The sequence below is a fragment of the Bactrocera tryoni genome, chromosome 4 (genome assembly GCF_016617805.1).
Source record: "Bactrocera tryoni isolate S06 chromosome 4, CSIRO_BtryS06_freeze2, whole genome shotgun sequence".
Taxonomy (NCBI): Eukaryota; Metazoa; Arthropoda; class Insecta; order Diptera; family Tephritidae; genus Bactrocera; species Bactrocera tryoni.
Genome location: NC_052502.1, coordinates 65,741,845 through 65,755,012, shown reverse-complemented (window position 1 = coordinate 65,755,012; position 13,168 = coordinate 65,741,845). Strand labels below are relative to the sequence as shown.

The following is a 13,168-nucleotide window of genomic DNA, read 5'->3' as shown; positions in this document are numbered from 1 at the left end:
TGTACACATACATATTTACAAATCTAGTCTGCTTTTTACAGAAGACAAATATATAAGCAATTGTAAGTGCTTGAATATTGGAGTTTTAAAATAATGGTGAGCAATATTAAATTTTTCGTAGTTATTGGTACTGCTCTTTGAGAATTATCTCTGTGTATTGAACCTCAATCGATCATTGATGAGTTCAAGTTGATTTTTGACGTTCAAACGAATGAGTAGATTGTTCGTTTTGTCGTTGACCGTTGATTGACTCTTGAACGCATGAATGCAGTACAGTGACCTTGTTCAGTTTTGTTTACATTTACTCTTTTTGTTTCACTTCTTACATAAACTATAACAAACAAACTATTGCAATTTGCTCGAAATTCCCACCTTTGATACATGTCAATACAAAAGCTACGAGTACGCGGTAGGCACCATAAAGTATGTACATATATGTACATACATATGTATGCTTATATACATATGTATATTTAAATCTTGCTTAGAAACCAATCGTTTTAAGTTTTTTGTCTTAAATGAATGCATAATATCTCAAGAATTTTTTGTCTAAATTTCAAGTCGGTTGAAGTAAAATTGACGAAATTTTATACCTGTCTTAGGAAAGTTTTACATTAGATTTCAAAAGTTTCCAACGTTTTCCTCCACAATTAACGTTTTCAAGTCAGTGTCAAATACCTATACATGCTTAAGTTACGATGTAAAGCAGTGGCGTAGGTAGGGGGGGGAAGGGTGGCGGCAAAACGATCTTCGCTGTTTTTTAATATTCAGAAAAATACTTCTACAAATTTTTATACAAAATTTATTATAAAAGATAAAGAGTTGTACACTCTCCAAACTCCAATTCGGGCAAAAATTCCTGCAAATTGTGTCAAAAGTGTACAAGATATAGGGCGAAAATGGGTTTTTTCTATGGCTTTCAATAAGATGTGTTGTAAATTTACTATCAATTTCCTCAAAAACCGTTTTGTGAGAATTTTGGAACTTCAGAATTCAGAAATTACCTCATGGAACTTGTAGGTAGGTAGATAAAGGGGGGCGGCAGAACATCCTTGGCCCCGGGCGCCCGAAGTTGTGGCTGCGCCACTGATGTAAAGCTTTCACAACTTTGTTAATATTTTCATTTTACAAAAACCAATGAACCGATTTCTTTACACAAAATTTCGTTTTTGCCTTCAAAGTGTTAAGTGTTCCCACAAAAACGGAAACATTTAAATTTCGAAAACGCCCTCCAGAACTGCCTGGCCGTACAGATTTACTAAGCATATAAATTAAATCCTTTGATTTCAGATGATGCAGCACCGAGTTATATATGTATTATGGTCACCACAATTCAACTTTTTCCCGAAACGCTCCCGAGTAATTGCTCGCATTGCCATTTTGATATATTAAAATAACTCTACTTGATAACATTTACTATAATCTTTACACAATTTGGCATATAATATTTCTATTGCCAACAAAAACTTGAAGATTATGTTATGAGGATTATGTTTGTGAATTAATTTATTTATTCCGACTTCATTTTTAACAAGGCACACAGTTGATATACCAGATATGAATGTATGTAAGGTATACAAGTGCGTTCCAAAGTAAACAGCATTTTTTGAATCTAGTGCCCCCTGGTGGCGCCATCTATATGTCGACTAGTGCGTTGGAATCTGCTATCTTTATCGATTGTCCAGTGAGAATTTCATGACATTGCATTCAGTGGCGTAGCTACAACTTCGAGCGCCCGGGGTCAAGGATGTTCTGCCGCCCCCCTTTATCTACCTACCTCCAAGTTTCATGAGGTGGTTCGAACAAAAGTGAATTTTTACAAAATATCTTCGATATTAAATATATAAAATTTAGGAAGGCCACGCAAATTCTGAAGTTCCAAAATTCTCACAAAACGGTTTTTGAGGAAATTGATAGTAAATTTACAAGACATCTTATTAAAAGCCATAAAAAAAAAACCCATTTTCGTCCTATATCTTGTACACTTTCGACACAATTCGTAGGAATTTTTGCCCGAATTGGAGTTTTAAAAAACAGCGAAGATCGTTTTGCCGCCCCAACGAGCTAAAACACTAGTTCGACATGCTTTTGGACCGTCCAAAACCCGTAATGAAGCAAAAGCAGATATTTTAAATAAAATAAATTGATTTTGCCGAAAAAACCATTTGTTCTGTTTACTTTGGAACGCACCTTGTATAATATTACCACATATTTCAATCACAAAAATGTGTTCGTTTCCTGTGCTTTGAGATTTCTCTCCTATTTTGAGATGTGCGATATATACAACTAGATATTCTAAATATCGATTTTTTAAATACCAATCGTTTATTAATAAACATCTCTATCCTAGTTGTATTATTATATTTATTTAACATTTATTCTGTTACAAGGATAGTGGAAAATATCTATAGCTATATTACAAACAAAATTTTTGTCTGTGATCGAGCATATAAACTAATACCCGAATTTAATTGTTTAATAATTTATTATATCATATCACGGAGTGGAAATTTTAGGTAAACAAAAGAGATATGTAAGTATGTATATATATGATATGTTCTGCATGTTAGAATCAGTATTATTTCTTTTATTATAGAAGTGGAGCCAATACTGAAGTTAAGAATCTTATGGCCACAATCATGTTAAAGCGTCAGCGTTGTGAAGATTTCGACACATTTGTGCCACAAACTAAAAAGCTTATTAGTGACAAAATTGTAGAGCAGCGCGATCAAAATAAAATGAATAAAATTCATCGTTAGTTATTTATCCAATTGATGTTATAAATTGAAAGTTTAATATAAGTATTTTCTTTGCATATCTTTAGAAAAAACCATCAACTTATTATTCAAAGCTGCACGTGTACAAAAACCATTAGAACAGGCCCAATCAGAGACGGCTGCGGAGGTGGAAGTACCACTATGGCAGCAGGTTGTTTTACGTGGTAATGGTGAAATATCATCAAAAAATGTTACAGATCTTATAGTTGATCTCTCTTTGGAGAGTCGCAAATCAAAATGCTGTCACCGTGAAGCTTACATACGTAGCGATTGTTGTAATTGTTCACAAGCGCTGTGCGAATTTTGTGGACACTCATGTGCAGAATGTGGTATATTTCTATGCGACAGTTGCGTTTCCCTATTGTGAGTTAATTGTAATTTTACGAAGATGACCAAAAAATAATAATAAATTACTTAATTTGATTTACAGTGGTTGCGGTAATGTTGAACGGCCAATATGTGAAAAGTGTTCTTTATTTCAAAATTTATAACTTTCTCCTAATTTTATAACTAGCTGAAAGCTTTATTTATAATATATGAAACTAAAGTTAAATATTTTTCGTCATTTTTTAGTATAATCCAAAGTGCTTTCTTTTATTATAAACAAATTTTTGTTATAGAAATCAAACGTACTTTTATATTATTTATTTTACGACAAGTTAAGAAATATTAAATGTTTTCTGTGTAGTAACGTTGTCGTTGAATTTTATTAAAGAAGCACATAATAATTTTTATTTTATTATTGCATATCCCGATGATATTAAGGCTATGCTCGGTTTGCTAGTGATATAATTAACATAGGTGTCATTCGTATTAAAAAAAACAAGCTAAGTAAAAAACACAAAAATTGTAGCTGCGTAACCCAAATTGTTGTTCTGTAAACTATGTATTTGTTAACTATAAATTTATTTAATAAAACACTTAATTTATATAAAATTTATGCATGTACATTTATTCCATAGGATTTTAAACTAAATACATACACAAATATTTACACTTTACCCTTAAATTTGTGGTACTTTTTATGATCTTTAACATACAACTCGTATACCTGCCGGGCCGCTTCATTAGAACAACGTAATATAAAACGTCCAACCCGGTGATCGCAAATTCCGATCAAATCATAGCATATACTATCAATGTGCGTTTTGATCTAAAATAGAAAGATGCATAATAGTATTTGTTGAAACAATTTAAAAATATAAATATTTAACCAACCTTCGGATATAAAGTTGTTGCGCGCTTATTTGCAACAATTAGGCTTATAACAAAAGTAAGCACAAATGGTGCAACACGCTTAACATGTACGCTATGCGAAGCTATTAAATGCATTAGAGCCTCTAATTTCATTGCCAGCTCCGCTAAATCGTCCAACTCATTGGCCGATAATGCCGCATCTTTTTGTCTGTCACTCTTGTACCAAACAATAGATTGTATGAGGTCCTTAAATATGTGCATAAATTGAGGTACACGATCCATAAGTAGTACATGCCTTTGTCTAATCAGACTGCCGAATAAGCCACTCATTGCACAATGTAATTGTTTAAATGTATCCAAATTATTTTCAGATAGTGGAAATTGTTTTATATTGATATCCATAAGAAGTGAAAGTATGTCGTCCAAAGTGTCCGTTGAAATGGGGATCTGTAAGAAATAACAATAAGCAATTTTTACAACTTTTATTATTTATGTAAGACTGTAAATTTATTTCAATGGAATATAACAGAAAAATTATTAGTTTAATATCATCTGACTCTCAGTCTATGTAAACAGGGAACAAGCTGTCAGATGATTTGGGTTGAGACATGAAAAGACGTTATCATATGGGATATTTCTTTGCATATCGAGATCTAGTCTGAAGACCCTAAACAGGGAATATTAAGTTTGTTACTCCTAAAAAAACGGATTGCCTATAAATTTTATATTTAAATGATTTAATACACGCAAAATAATCCCTCAGTTTTTGAAGTATTAATCTGAAATTTCGTACTCGACCTTCTCTTTCCAAGAAGCTGTACATTTGCCGGAACCGCCTATATCGGAGCTGTATGGCATATAACTGCCCCAAAAACGGAACGCTCAGAATCAAATCCTTGTATGGAAAACTTTGTTATTTGGCAAGATATCTTAACAAAATTTGGCATAAAATATTGTATAAAGAAACGCTTTAATCTAATAAGAAGCTTTTCGGAATAGTTGTAGAAGTGATTGAACCGAACAAAAGGTTTATATCGGATCTATAGCATCTAGCTTGCAAATTCTTGTATGGAATCTTTTGTATTTGTGAAAGATATTACAGTTTCCGTACAACCGAAGTTAATGTCTTTTCTCGTTTCTTTTAAATTATTAATTCAATAGTTTAATACCATTTTATTTTCGACTAACGATTGCTGCGCTGCCAATAGTGCCAAAACTTGTTCCTTGTCCACAAATTGCTGCTTCTCATCTTTTCCAAGACGTAATATAATGTTGCATGTGATGGATTTAAATTTATCATTAAAAATCTATTTTGGTAAGAGAAATTACTTGTTAATAGCAGGAATGCAGCTTATTTATGTGTTTAAACTTACAGCGCCTTTAATCGTGCTAAAGGAACATTTTGCTATTAATTCAAGGCATCTTAAAATATTTCTAAAATCCTTTATATCATCCAAATTGTTGCTCAAACTCTGTAGTGTTAGTAGCAAATCTTCATTGGTTTTATTACCAATAATCATTTTAACTGCTGTCTCTGTCGTTTTCCCAGTATTCGTTTCATTTACGCTTGAGTTTTTCAAATCTGCGTTTATTTGTTGCCAATAGTGACTAAGCACAAACTCTATTTCATCTTGATCCAAATGCAAAAGTTGTCGATGATTTAACGCCACTTGCAACAGACGTATGGCATACGGATTGCGGTAGTCCATCTGCAAATTAAATTCAAAAAATATCGAAATTATAAATATTAAGTAGAGTTATTTTTATCATAATTACAGAGTGGCCAATGTATATTTTACAAATACGACGAAAGTTTTCATCCACTAATACGGTCGACTTATCAACACCATTATCGATGCCAGCTGCCGCGATCGTTAGTACAGAATTCACAAATGGCGCGAAACCAGCTAAAGTTTTCTCAACAAATTTCTTATCTTTCTTTACAGAGTTATTTAATGAAGCATCTGATTCTTTTGCGGCTTGCTTATTAAAGTACCCGTTTATATATTTGGAGTAAATTGCTAAAATACGGTCAAAATATTTTCGTATGCGTTTAGCGCTAGGACCACTAATTGCAGCGAGGGTTTCTATGGCGAGTAGCAGAAGACGTCTCTGATCTTCATCTAGTTTACAATCGGAACTTTGTGCGGATTCTAAGTTTTCGGCCAAAGAAGTGAGAAACTGCTCGCTACCTTTTTCCTCGGATTTGATGGAAGAAAAGATGAATTCATAGAATTGCCACAACCTTGCAACAGGTAGAATTTTTAAAATTGTCGACAAAGAAAAATATTTGAAGATCGGTATATGTGGACCAAAATGAAGAAAATCTGAAATAAAATGAGATTGTATTAGATATAAATAATAAAATACGTTGGTTTTTTTTAATTACTGATATAAAATTTTCGAAATTCCTCTTTACCTAAAATTATTTCAAAGACATCCGAAGCATATTTATTAGCTTCTATTTTGTTCGTTGCACTCAAATCGCTGTAAAATGCTAAAAATAATGCAAATACCAAGCATTTATTTTGCCTTCGTAAATGTCCCAGTGGTAATTGTCGACAAAGATGTAAAACCTTTTCTATTTCCTCAGGCACGGGAAGTTCTTTCACTTTATACTCAGTTTCAGCGAGTGTCTCGATAATTTTTTTCAACTTTATCAACTTTTTATCTGCTGCATTCTGGTCCGCACGTATATATTCGTTTAACGAGTTGAAATTACAATTTAAAGAAGCCAGAATGGAACCCTTCGAAACAGTTTCAAAATGTTGGGAAAAACGTGCGCATACGGCCATTGCCAGTATTTCTAAAGAGTCCAAATCTTCTGCAATTACGTTTATTTCAGCTTTTGTATCAAGCAGGCGTGGTAATATGCTAGCCTTGTCGTGCTGGTTCATGCGACTGAGAGTCCACTTCATGCTAGGCATTTTTTGCAATAGCGTCACGACGTCATATTTCAAGTTGTCTTCATTCGTGAGAGGCAATATAGATTGCAGGTCAACTGCACTGCTTTCTGCTGTTAATTTTAAAAGTGAAATTGCTTGAGCACCTTGAAGCTTCAGGCGATTATAAAGATATTTGCTTTGCGATTTGCCAAAATTCATTATGCGTTCTTCTAATAATGTCCACTCTTCGGTATTCAGAAATGCATGTAATTGCTCTGGAGCTGGTGAGTTTTCTTTATTTCCATCTGGACGATAGTAGTGCAATAGAAGTTTGAAGTAACTAGTATGAAAGGCACATTCCAGAAATGCATTTAATTTACGTTCATTATGCTCTTGGGCAAGTAGCAACTGTGCAAATTCAGAAAGACCTTCTTCGGTAACTCGAAGCTGTTCATTTATTTCGTTCGAAAATTTATCATATTGTTCGGCCAGGCGGCTACCGGCAAAATATTGACAAAGTAAAGCGGCATGTAAATCCAAGAGGAACTGGTTATTCTCTTCATATCGTACACCAGTTTTGTCATGTAAGTTTTTTAGCAACTCCCTTAAGGAATAAAGCAATGACTTCCAAATTACTAGAGAAGGTTTAGACACGAGTCCGGTTATTAATTTTGAAAATGCAACTCCAACACTTTTTGACGGCCAAGCTGCTCGGAGATATGGAAAAGAATGCTCGACTTCGTTATTGCTTTCGCTGTTGATTTCTGTTGACACATTATGAAACTCTTCGAAGATAATATGCAAATAATCTATGTCGGTGTCTAATTCTGCTCTGTGGGGTTTTGATTTCTTAGTCGTGTTTTCATCCCCTCCTCTCGATTTTCGTTTCAAGGTTTTTTCAGTTTTTTTATTTGTTACAATTTCAAATTTGTTTAACCATTCTTTAAGGCTTTTGAGCATGTTGAAAACCAGTTTCTCCGCTCGACTTAAACGTCTAAACATATCCATTAGGGATACAAGATAATCGCCAAATAAAATTTGTTCTTCTTGGTCCTTCTTTTCCGCGACTATCATCCAAGTTGTTATCTAAATAAAAAAATGTAAATTAAAATTTTAGTTTTTTACTACAAAAATTTAATACCTGGAAGATGTCTTGCTCCAAAATAAGTGGATTTAGACGCAAAGCTGCGCACAATAGCATTAAAACCTCACGCAAATAATCTTGTTTACCTTGTTGAATGCACTTAAAAAGCTCTTCACCCAAGTAAGTCAGTGCGGGTGGTTGATTTTCCAAATCCATTTTGAAATTTAGACTGATGTCATGTTTACGCAAAATTTCCAAAGTATAAGCACCTGCGGTTATCATCATTTTCGCTTTAAGAGAATCTTTTTGTCCAACTTTTTCGATTTCTTTTGCAAGTTCTTTGAATACACGCTGCAACAAATGTTGAATATAACTTTCAACGCCTCGTCTGTTGACAAGAGTACATTCCAGTGTTAAAAGTCTTACAAATAGGGGCAATTGCATTATACGTTGTACCAAAGTTTCATCTTGCAATTCATCCGTTAAAAGACGCTCTAATTGTAATAATTCATCAAAGAAGCAAAGAGAATGCGTCCGCAGCGTTAGAACCACACGAACAAGTGGCTGCAAAATATACAAGCGATAACATTTGTCATAGCGGGCAGTATCGCCGGTTCTTTTAATGTGATCTCGTAAGTGACCAAGAATACTGGAAAAGAATTTGGTTTCGTTTGCAGTATTTATAATTTTAGTTTTGGTAGAATTAATTGGTTGATTCGATGACTTAAATTTCTTTAAATATAATTCATAGCAATTAAGTAATGATGCATAAACTTGCGCATGTATCTCATAATCTGTGCGAAATAAATCTTGTAAAACTTCAAAATCACACAGATGGCACAAAAGTTTTGGCCAATCACAATTCGTTACTACTTTACTGCTTTCGGCACATTTGTTGGCTAATTTCAAAATCATTTCAACAAATTTCTTTTTTGTATCTTGAACAATAAGGCCCGGTTGAGCGCGCATTTGTAACAGTTCAGTAAACTCCTCAAAAGGCATTTGTTCTATCGGTATCTTTACTGCTGCTGTGGATAACCAATTCAGGACTATGTCATATTTACTTGAGAGCGTAAACTCGGCCGAATTCCAAGCTTTCAATGCAAATTTAAAATTCTCAAGAAATGATAATTCATTGCGACGCAGCCAATTCAAAAATTCTGTAAATACATACATACATAGGTAATATTTAATAAATAACCACATTCAAATTTTGTAAAATACCGTCTTCCGTCGACATTTTTACTATTTCTTTTTTATATTGAAAGGAAATTAGACTAGTCTTCTATATACGACGTAAACAAATACCACACGTGCTTGAATGAAAACATATGACAGTGTTACCCACATCAATTCTAAAGTAAGCTCTCTTTATAATGACCGATTTTGTTTTATAATAAGATAATAGAGACATATAAAATATTTTTTATAATTTAATTGATTTAGTTATGAAGATTTTATACAAATCTCTCTTATATTTCAATTTAAAATAAATTAGGGTATATCTTTTAACAACGAATTGTATAAAAATCATTTATCGATATACTATCGTCCTTCTCTAACGTTATTTTGATGGTTTGACATCTATTTTTGCCATTTAATAATTGTCGGAGTTTTGGCGTGACAAATATTCAAAAATGGCTTTACAATTGAATCGTGATGATACTATTAATTTGATACGAATTTATGAACAGTATGAATGCCTTTGGAATTGCAGAAAGGAATCGTACAGAAATTCTGGTTTAAAAGAGAAAGCATGGGAAGAGATTGCAAACTACTTCGATACAGATGTACACGAGTTGAAAAAAAAGATTAAGTATCTCCGCACAGCATATGTAGCCGAACTTAGAAAACTGGAAGAATGGAAAAGAAAAGCTCCAAATTCAACTGAAATATATCAGCCTAAATTGTATTATTATAAGGATTTCAATTATTTAAATAGTACAATAATAATGAGAAAAAGAGAGTTTATTGAAGATGACGAGGATAACGATGATGAAATAAGTCTAAAAAAGGAAGGCTCATACGATGAGGTAAATTTTTTATAAGTGGTATTAAACTTTATTTGTAATTTTTAAATAATTTACAGTTAAGTAACGATAACTGCGAACGTCTACAAGAGAGAGAAGCAGTTTGGGAAAAATGTACTGTCGAAGATTATCTAGACGAGGACTTACAACAGCAAGAACCTAAAAAATTAAGATTGGCGTCTCATCCATGTACCAATTCGTCAACTTCTGCAAAGATTTCTGTATTCAGTACGAAAGATAATCAACATAAACGTTGCTCTAACGAGCCATTGGGAACAGATGATATGTATTTAGCTTTTGGAACTAGCATAGGTTTACAACTGAGACATCTGAAACCTGTTAATGCAGCTAAAGCTATGGCAAAAATACAGGGAATTCTTACTGATCTTGCTATTTCAGAAATCTAATTATGTTTTTACAACTAATTTCATATAGTATTTTTTAGACGTAATATTACAAAAGTTTTGTCCAAGAGGGTCCCAGCTTACATCCAAATAAGAAGACTCGGATGATTAAAAAGGAAATAGCTTCCTTATTTTTTAACAACAAGATTGATAAATTGCAAACCCTATATTTCAGACAGCTGTAGAAAGAAATGTATTTAAGCATATGTAAGCCTATGCATAAAAGGAATGTGTTTATGAAAAAGTCATTAAGACGAATATACCAAAAAGTTATAAGTTAAATATGTGGGAAAATTTAAGTGAAAAACTGAAACTTTAGGGAGTCTTTGTAAAAAACAATTCAACTTGGGACTAAACCTTTTAGATCAATTAATAAATATGATGTATTCTTTATCAACTATATATTTAAATAAGCTACGGTTTATTTTATTTAAATACGAACAGCTTTCCAATGAGCAGGTAATTTCAGCTTACGTTGTTTTGAGTTGCCTTCAAATTTGGATCATTTGAACGCGCCATTTTGGATTGGATCCATTCGTTTGCATGCATACGTTTTATATGAACGTACATATTAGATTTTGAGCGGCATTCCTTTGAGCAGTGTGGACAAGAGTACAATTGCGCTCCCGTGTGTGTAGCCATGTGCTCCTAAAAAGTAAAAAAAAAAATTGGTGAAATAAAATTTTAAAAATAGTAACTCATATGCAAAATCTTACTTCAAGGTTTCTGCTCTCTTTAAAAGTTTTGTCGCAAAAGCTGCATTGTAAATCGTATTTCTTCTTGTGCATATAATTAATATGACCTCTTAAGGCGGTGCGTGAGCGACATTTGCGTCCACAATACTTACAGTCTGCGTCGGTATTATTGTGTTTGAACTGGTGTAATCGGTGGACGTGTTTATTTTTTGACCATTCTCCGCAAATATCACATTGTACAGGTGGTTCTATAATTCCCTGATGCTCAAGTACATGACGTTCAAAAGATGGCTTAAACTTGAATGCTTTACCACATACGTCACATATGTGCCGATGAAGATCCTCGTGTATGGCCTCTTTGTGTTTGCGCAAGCGTTGTGGTGTTCCAAAGCTATTAAATATAATTCAGTATTACTTCAATTAGTATTTCGTTAATGTTAAACTTATTTTTAATATTTACCTTTTCGTGCATATTTCGCAGTTATATACTCTACTGTCTTCATGTTTTCGTATATGATTGTCGAGACATTTTTGCCCGCGAAATACTTTAGAACAAATATGACAGCAAACAGTTTCGTGATTAACTTCCTTTTTAGAATGAATTATTTTAATGTGGCTTGCCAAACATTTACTTGACTTCAATTGTTTCCCGCAATCTTCACATCTAGAAAAATTCGTAAAGAAGATAAGCACTTTTCTTTGTACCTTTGTTCTGTATTACTTAAATTTACTGGGGTTTGTATGCCACTGAACGTGCTCTGCTAGCAAACTTGGTTTCTGGAATGTTTTACCACAACACTTTACAAACGCTGTGCTTTTATGGATTTGTGTGAAATGTAAACGGAGATCATTATAGGTCTCAACACATAAACCGCATATATCACAGTTCAGCAACATAAAATTACCAATAATTTCATTATTTAGTTTCGAAGCTTCTTTCCTCAATACGTTTTTTACTGGACGGAAATCCACGTTTTTAAGTTTCCGTTTGATTTTCTTAACACGAGCATAACTTGTTACATTGCTTTTTGTGGACTTTGAAATAGTTTCAATTTTTTCCTTCAAATTTATCAATGGAATATCATCTAAATAAAAACAATATTAAATTAATACTATGAACGGAATTAATTATAAGCATATATTACCTTCAATCGACTCGTTGTCATTTCTCCAATCATCTTCTGCTACGACATTTCCACATTCCTCGTCTAAATCAAATTTGATGTCTGGCTTAACATTTATACTTTCGGAGGTCGTTGCTAAATCGAAGATGTTCATGTCATGTGAGACAGATATATCCTTCAAATCCAAGAGTATTTCTTCTTGATTATCAATATTTTCTCCCGTAACATCGATTAATACCGGTGTAACATCCTCTACTTTGTTACATTTTACGTCAAGGAACTCACTGCCCAACGAGCTCTGTTTTAAATCCACAAATATCCAAAACTTATGGAATTCTTCCAAATGATCACCACAATCTTCACACAATGAAGTCGATATCGGATCATCTTGCGCTACCTGTAAACAATCAATCAGTCAAGTGCATTCTTATGAGGTGGCAAACAATTGACAATTTACCTCCAAGTGGAAGTACTTTGTTATAAGTTTAATTAATTTAGATTCCGTATGAGGAGACTCAAATAAATATATCGCATTTTCCTGAGTTAAATTTTGCAAGCACAATCGACAAATCATTCCCATCAAAGAAATAAAACTTTTGTTAAAAATTTGTTAATAATATTACGACTACTGAAACTCCAACACAATGAAATAAGTTTTGTATGTAATAAATCTTGTTTTTAAGCTTCTTCTTACTCAATGCACCTTAACATTCACTCACAAAATAACAATATACCGTGTTCCTAATTTATAGGTTTGTTTTATAACACCTAGTGGTTGCTAGCTATCAGGAAGAACAAGAATTTGAGATAAAAATGTACTTTTTAACATTACCATGTAATTTTGCACTTGCCAAGCATACTGTTAAATATTTGGAAGTTGTTTGTGCTATACAGATTAACCTATTCTAAAAACTATTTCTTATTTGAACTCAATTATTTATTTATTTATTTTGACGTTTCACAATTGGAACA

General features: G+C 33.0%; 4 protein-coding genes across 8 annotated transcripts; 2 read left to right on the top strand and 2 right to left on the bottom strand.

Annotated features, from left to right (window-relative positions):
* The first annotated feature begins 2,347 nt into the window (after window positions 1-2,347).
* LOC120774215 lies at window positions 2,348-3,713 on the top strand. Of its 4 annotated transcripts, none has more exons than XM_040103672.1 (4): window positions 2,348-2,516; window positions 2,597-2,754; window positions 2,825-3,140; window positions 3,208-3,713. In XM_040103672.1, the coding sequence occupies exons 2-4, from the start codon at window positions 2,628-2,630 to the stop codon at window positions 3,266-3,268; spliced, it is 504 nt and encodes a 167-aa protein (XP_039959606.1). In that variant the 5' UTR covers window positions 2,348-2,516; window positions 2,597-2,627; the 3' UTR covers window positions 3,269-3,713. The 4 variants fall into 4 exon arrangements, with proteins under 4 accessions (XP_039959606.1, XP_039959603.1, XP_039959605.1 ...); XM_040103669.1 differs by having other exon boundaries at window positions 2,348-2,533; XM_040103671.1 differs by having other exon boundaries at window positions 2,348-2,533; window positions 2,577-2,754.
* LOC120774214 lies at window positions 3,703-9,287 on the bottom strand. Its single transcript, XM_040103668.1, has 8 exons — window positions 9,168-9,287; window positions 8,001-9,103; window positions 6,394-7,945; window positions 5,751-6,301; window positions 5,348-5,683; window positions 5,144-5,281; window positions 3,996-4,421; window positions 3,703-3,930 (listed from the first exon to the last, which is right to left on the bottom strand). The coding sequence occupies exons 1-8, from the start codon at window positions 9,181-9,183 to the stop codon at window positions 3,769-3,771; spliced, it is 4,284 nt and encodes a 1,427-aa protein (XP_039959602.1). The 5' UTR covers window positions 9,184-9,287; the 3' UTR covers window positions 3,703-3,768.
* Window positions 9,288-9,528: 241 nt separating this feature from the next.
* Window positions 9,529-10,787, top strand: LOC120775171. Its single transcript, XM_040105222.1, has 2 exons — window positions 9,529-9,976; window positions 10,033-10,787. The coding sequence occupies exons 1-2, from the start codon at window positions 9,581-9,583 to the stop codon at window positions 10,378-10,380; spliced, it is 744 nt and encodes a 247-aa protein (XP_039961156.1). The 5' UTR covers window positions 9,529-9,580; the 3' UTR covers window positions 10,381-10,787.
* Window positions 10,762-12,900, bottom strand: LOC120775169 (transcription factor grauzone-like). Of its 2 annotated transcripts, none has more exons than XM_040105220.1 (6): window positions 12,654-12,898; window positions 12,218-12,593; window positions 11,794-12,157; window positions 11,533-11,736; window positions 11,094-11,463; window positions 10,762-11,025 (listed from the first exon to the last, which is right to left on the bottom strand). In XM_040105220.1, the coding sequence occupies exons 1-6, from the start codon at window positions 12,774-12,776 to the stop codon at window positions 10,843-10,845; spliced, it is 1,620 nt and encodes a 539-aa protein (XP_039961154.1). In that variant the 5' UTR covers window positions 12,777-12,898; the 3' UTR covers window positions 10,762-10,842. The 2 variants fall into 2 exon arrangements, with proteins under 2 accessions (XP_039961154.1, XP_039961155.1); XM_040105221.1 differs by having other exon boundaries at window positions 10,933-11,025; window positions 11,225-11,463; window positions 12,654-12,900.
* Between the last annotated feature and the right edge of the window lie 268 nt (window positions 12,901-13,168).

Bases quoted from the DNA above. Each gene is read 5' to 3' on its own strand.
- LOC120774215 (XM_040103672.1), top strand. From the start codon at position 2,628: ATGGCCACAATCATGTTAAAGCGTCAGCGTTGTGAAGATTTCGACACA. The intron at 2,755-2,824 runs GTTAGTTATTTA...GCATATCTTTAG, and splicing joins TAAAATGAATAAAATTCATC to AAAAAACCATCAACTTATTA. The intron at 3,141-3,207 runs GTGAGTTAATTG...TTTGATTTACAG, and splicing joins GACAGTTGCGTTTCCCTATT to TGGTTGCGGTAATGTTGAAC.
- LOC120774214 (XM_040103668.1), bottom strand. The intron at 6,302-6,393 runs GTAAAGAGGAAT...ATTTTATTTCAG, and splicing joins TGTCTTTGAAATAATTTTAG to ATTTTCTTCATTTTGGTCCA. The intron at 4,422-5,143 runs GTATTAAACTAT...TATTTCTTACAG, and splicing joins CGTTAGTCGAAAATAAAATG to ATCCCCATTTCAACGGACAC.
- LOC120775171 (XM_040105222.1), top strand. From the start codon at position 9,581: ATGGCTTTACAATTGAATCGTGATGATACTATTAATTTGATACGAATT. The intron at 9,977-10,032 runs GTAAATTTTTTA...AATAATTTACAG, and splicing joins AGGAAGGCTCATACGATGAG to TTAAGTAACGATAACTGCGA.
- LOC120775169 (XM_040105220.1), bottom strand. From the start codon at position 12,776: ATGGGAATGATTTGTCGATTGTGCTTGCAAAATTTAACTCAGGAAAAT. The intron at 11,737-11,793 runs GTAATACAGAAC...GAATTTTTCTAG, and splicing joins ACAAACCCCAGTAAATTTAA to ATGTGAAGATTGCGGGAAAC. The intron at 11,464-11,532 runs GTAAATATTAAA...TATATTTAATAG, and splicing joins TGCGAAATATGCACGAAAAG to CTTTGGAACACCACAACGCT.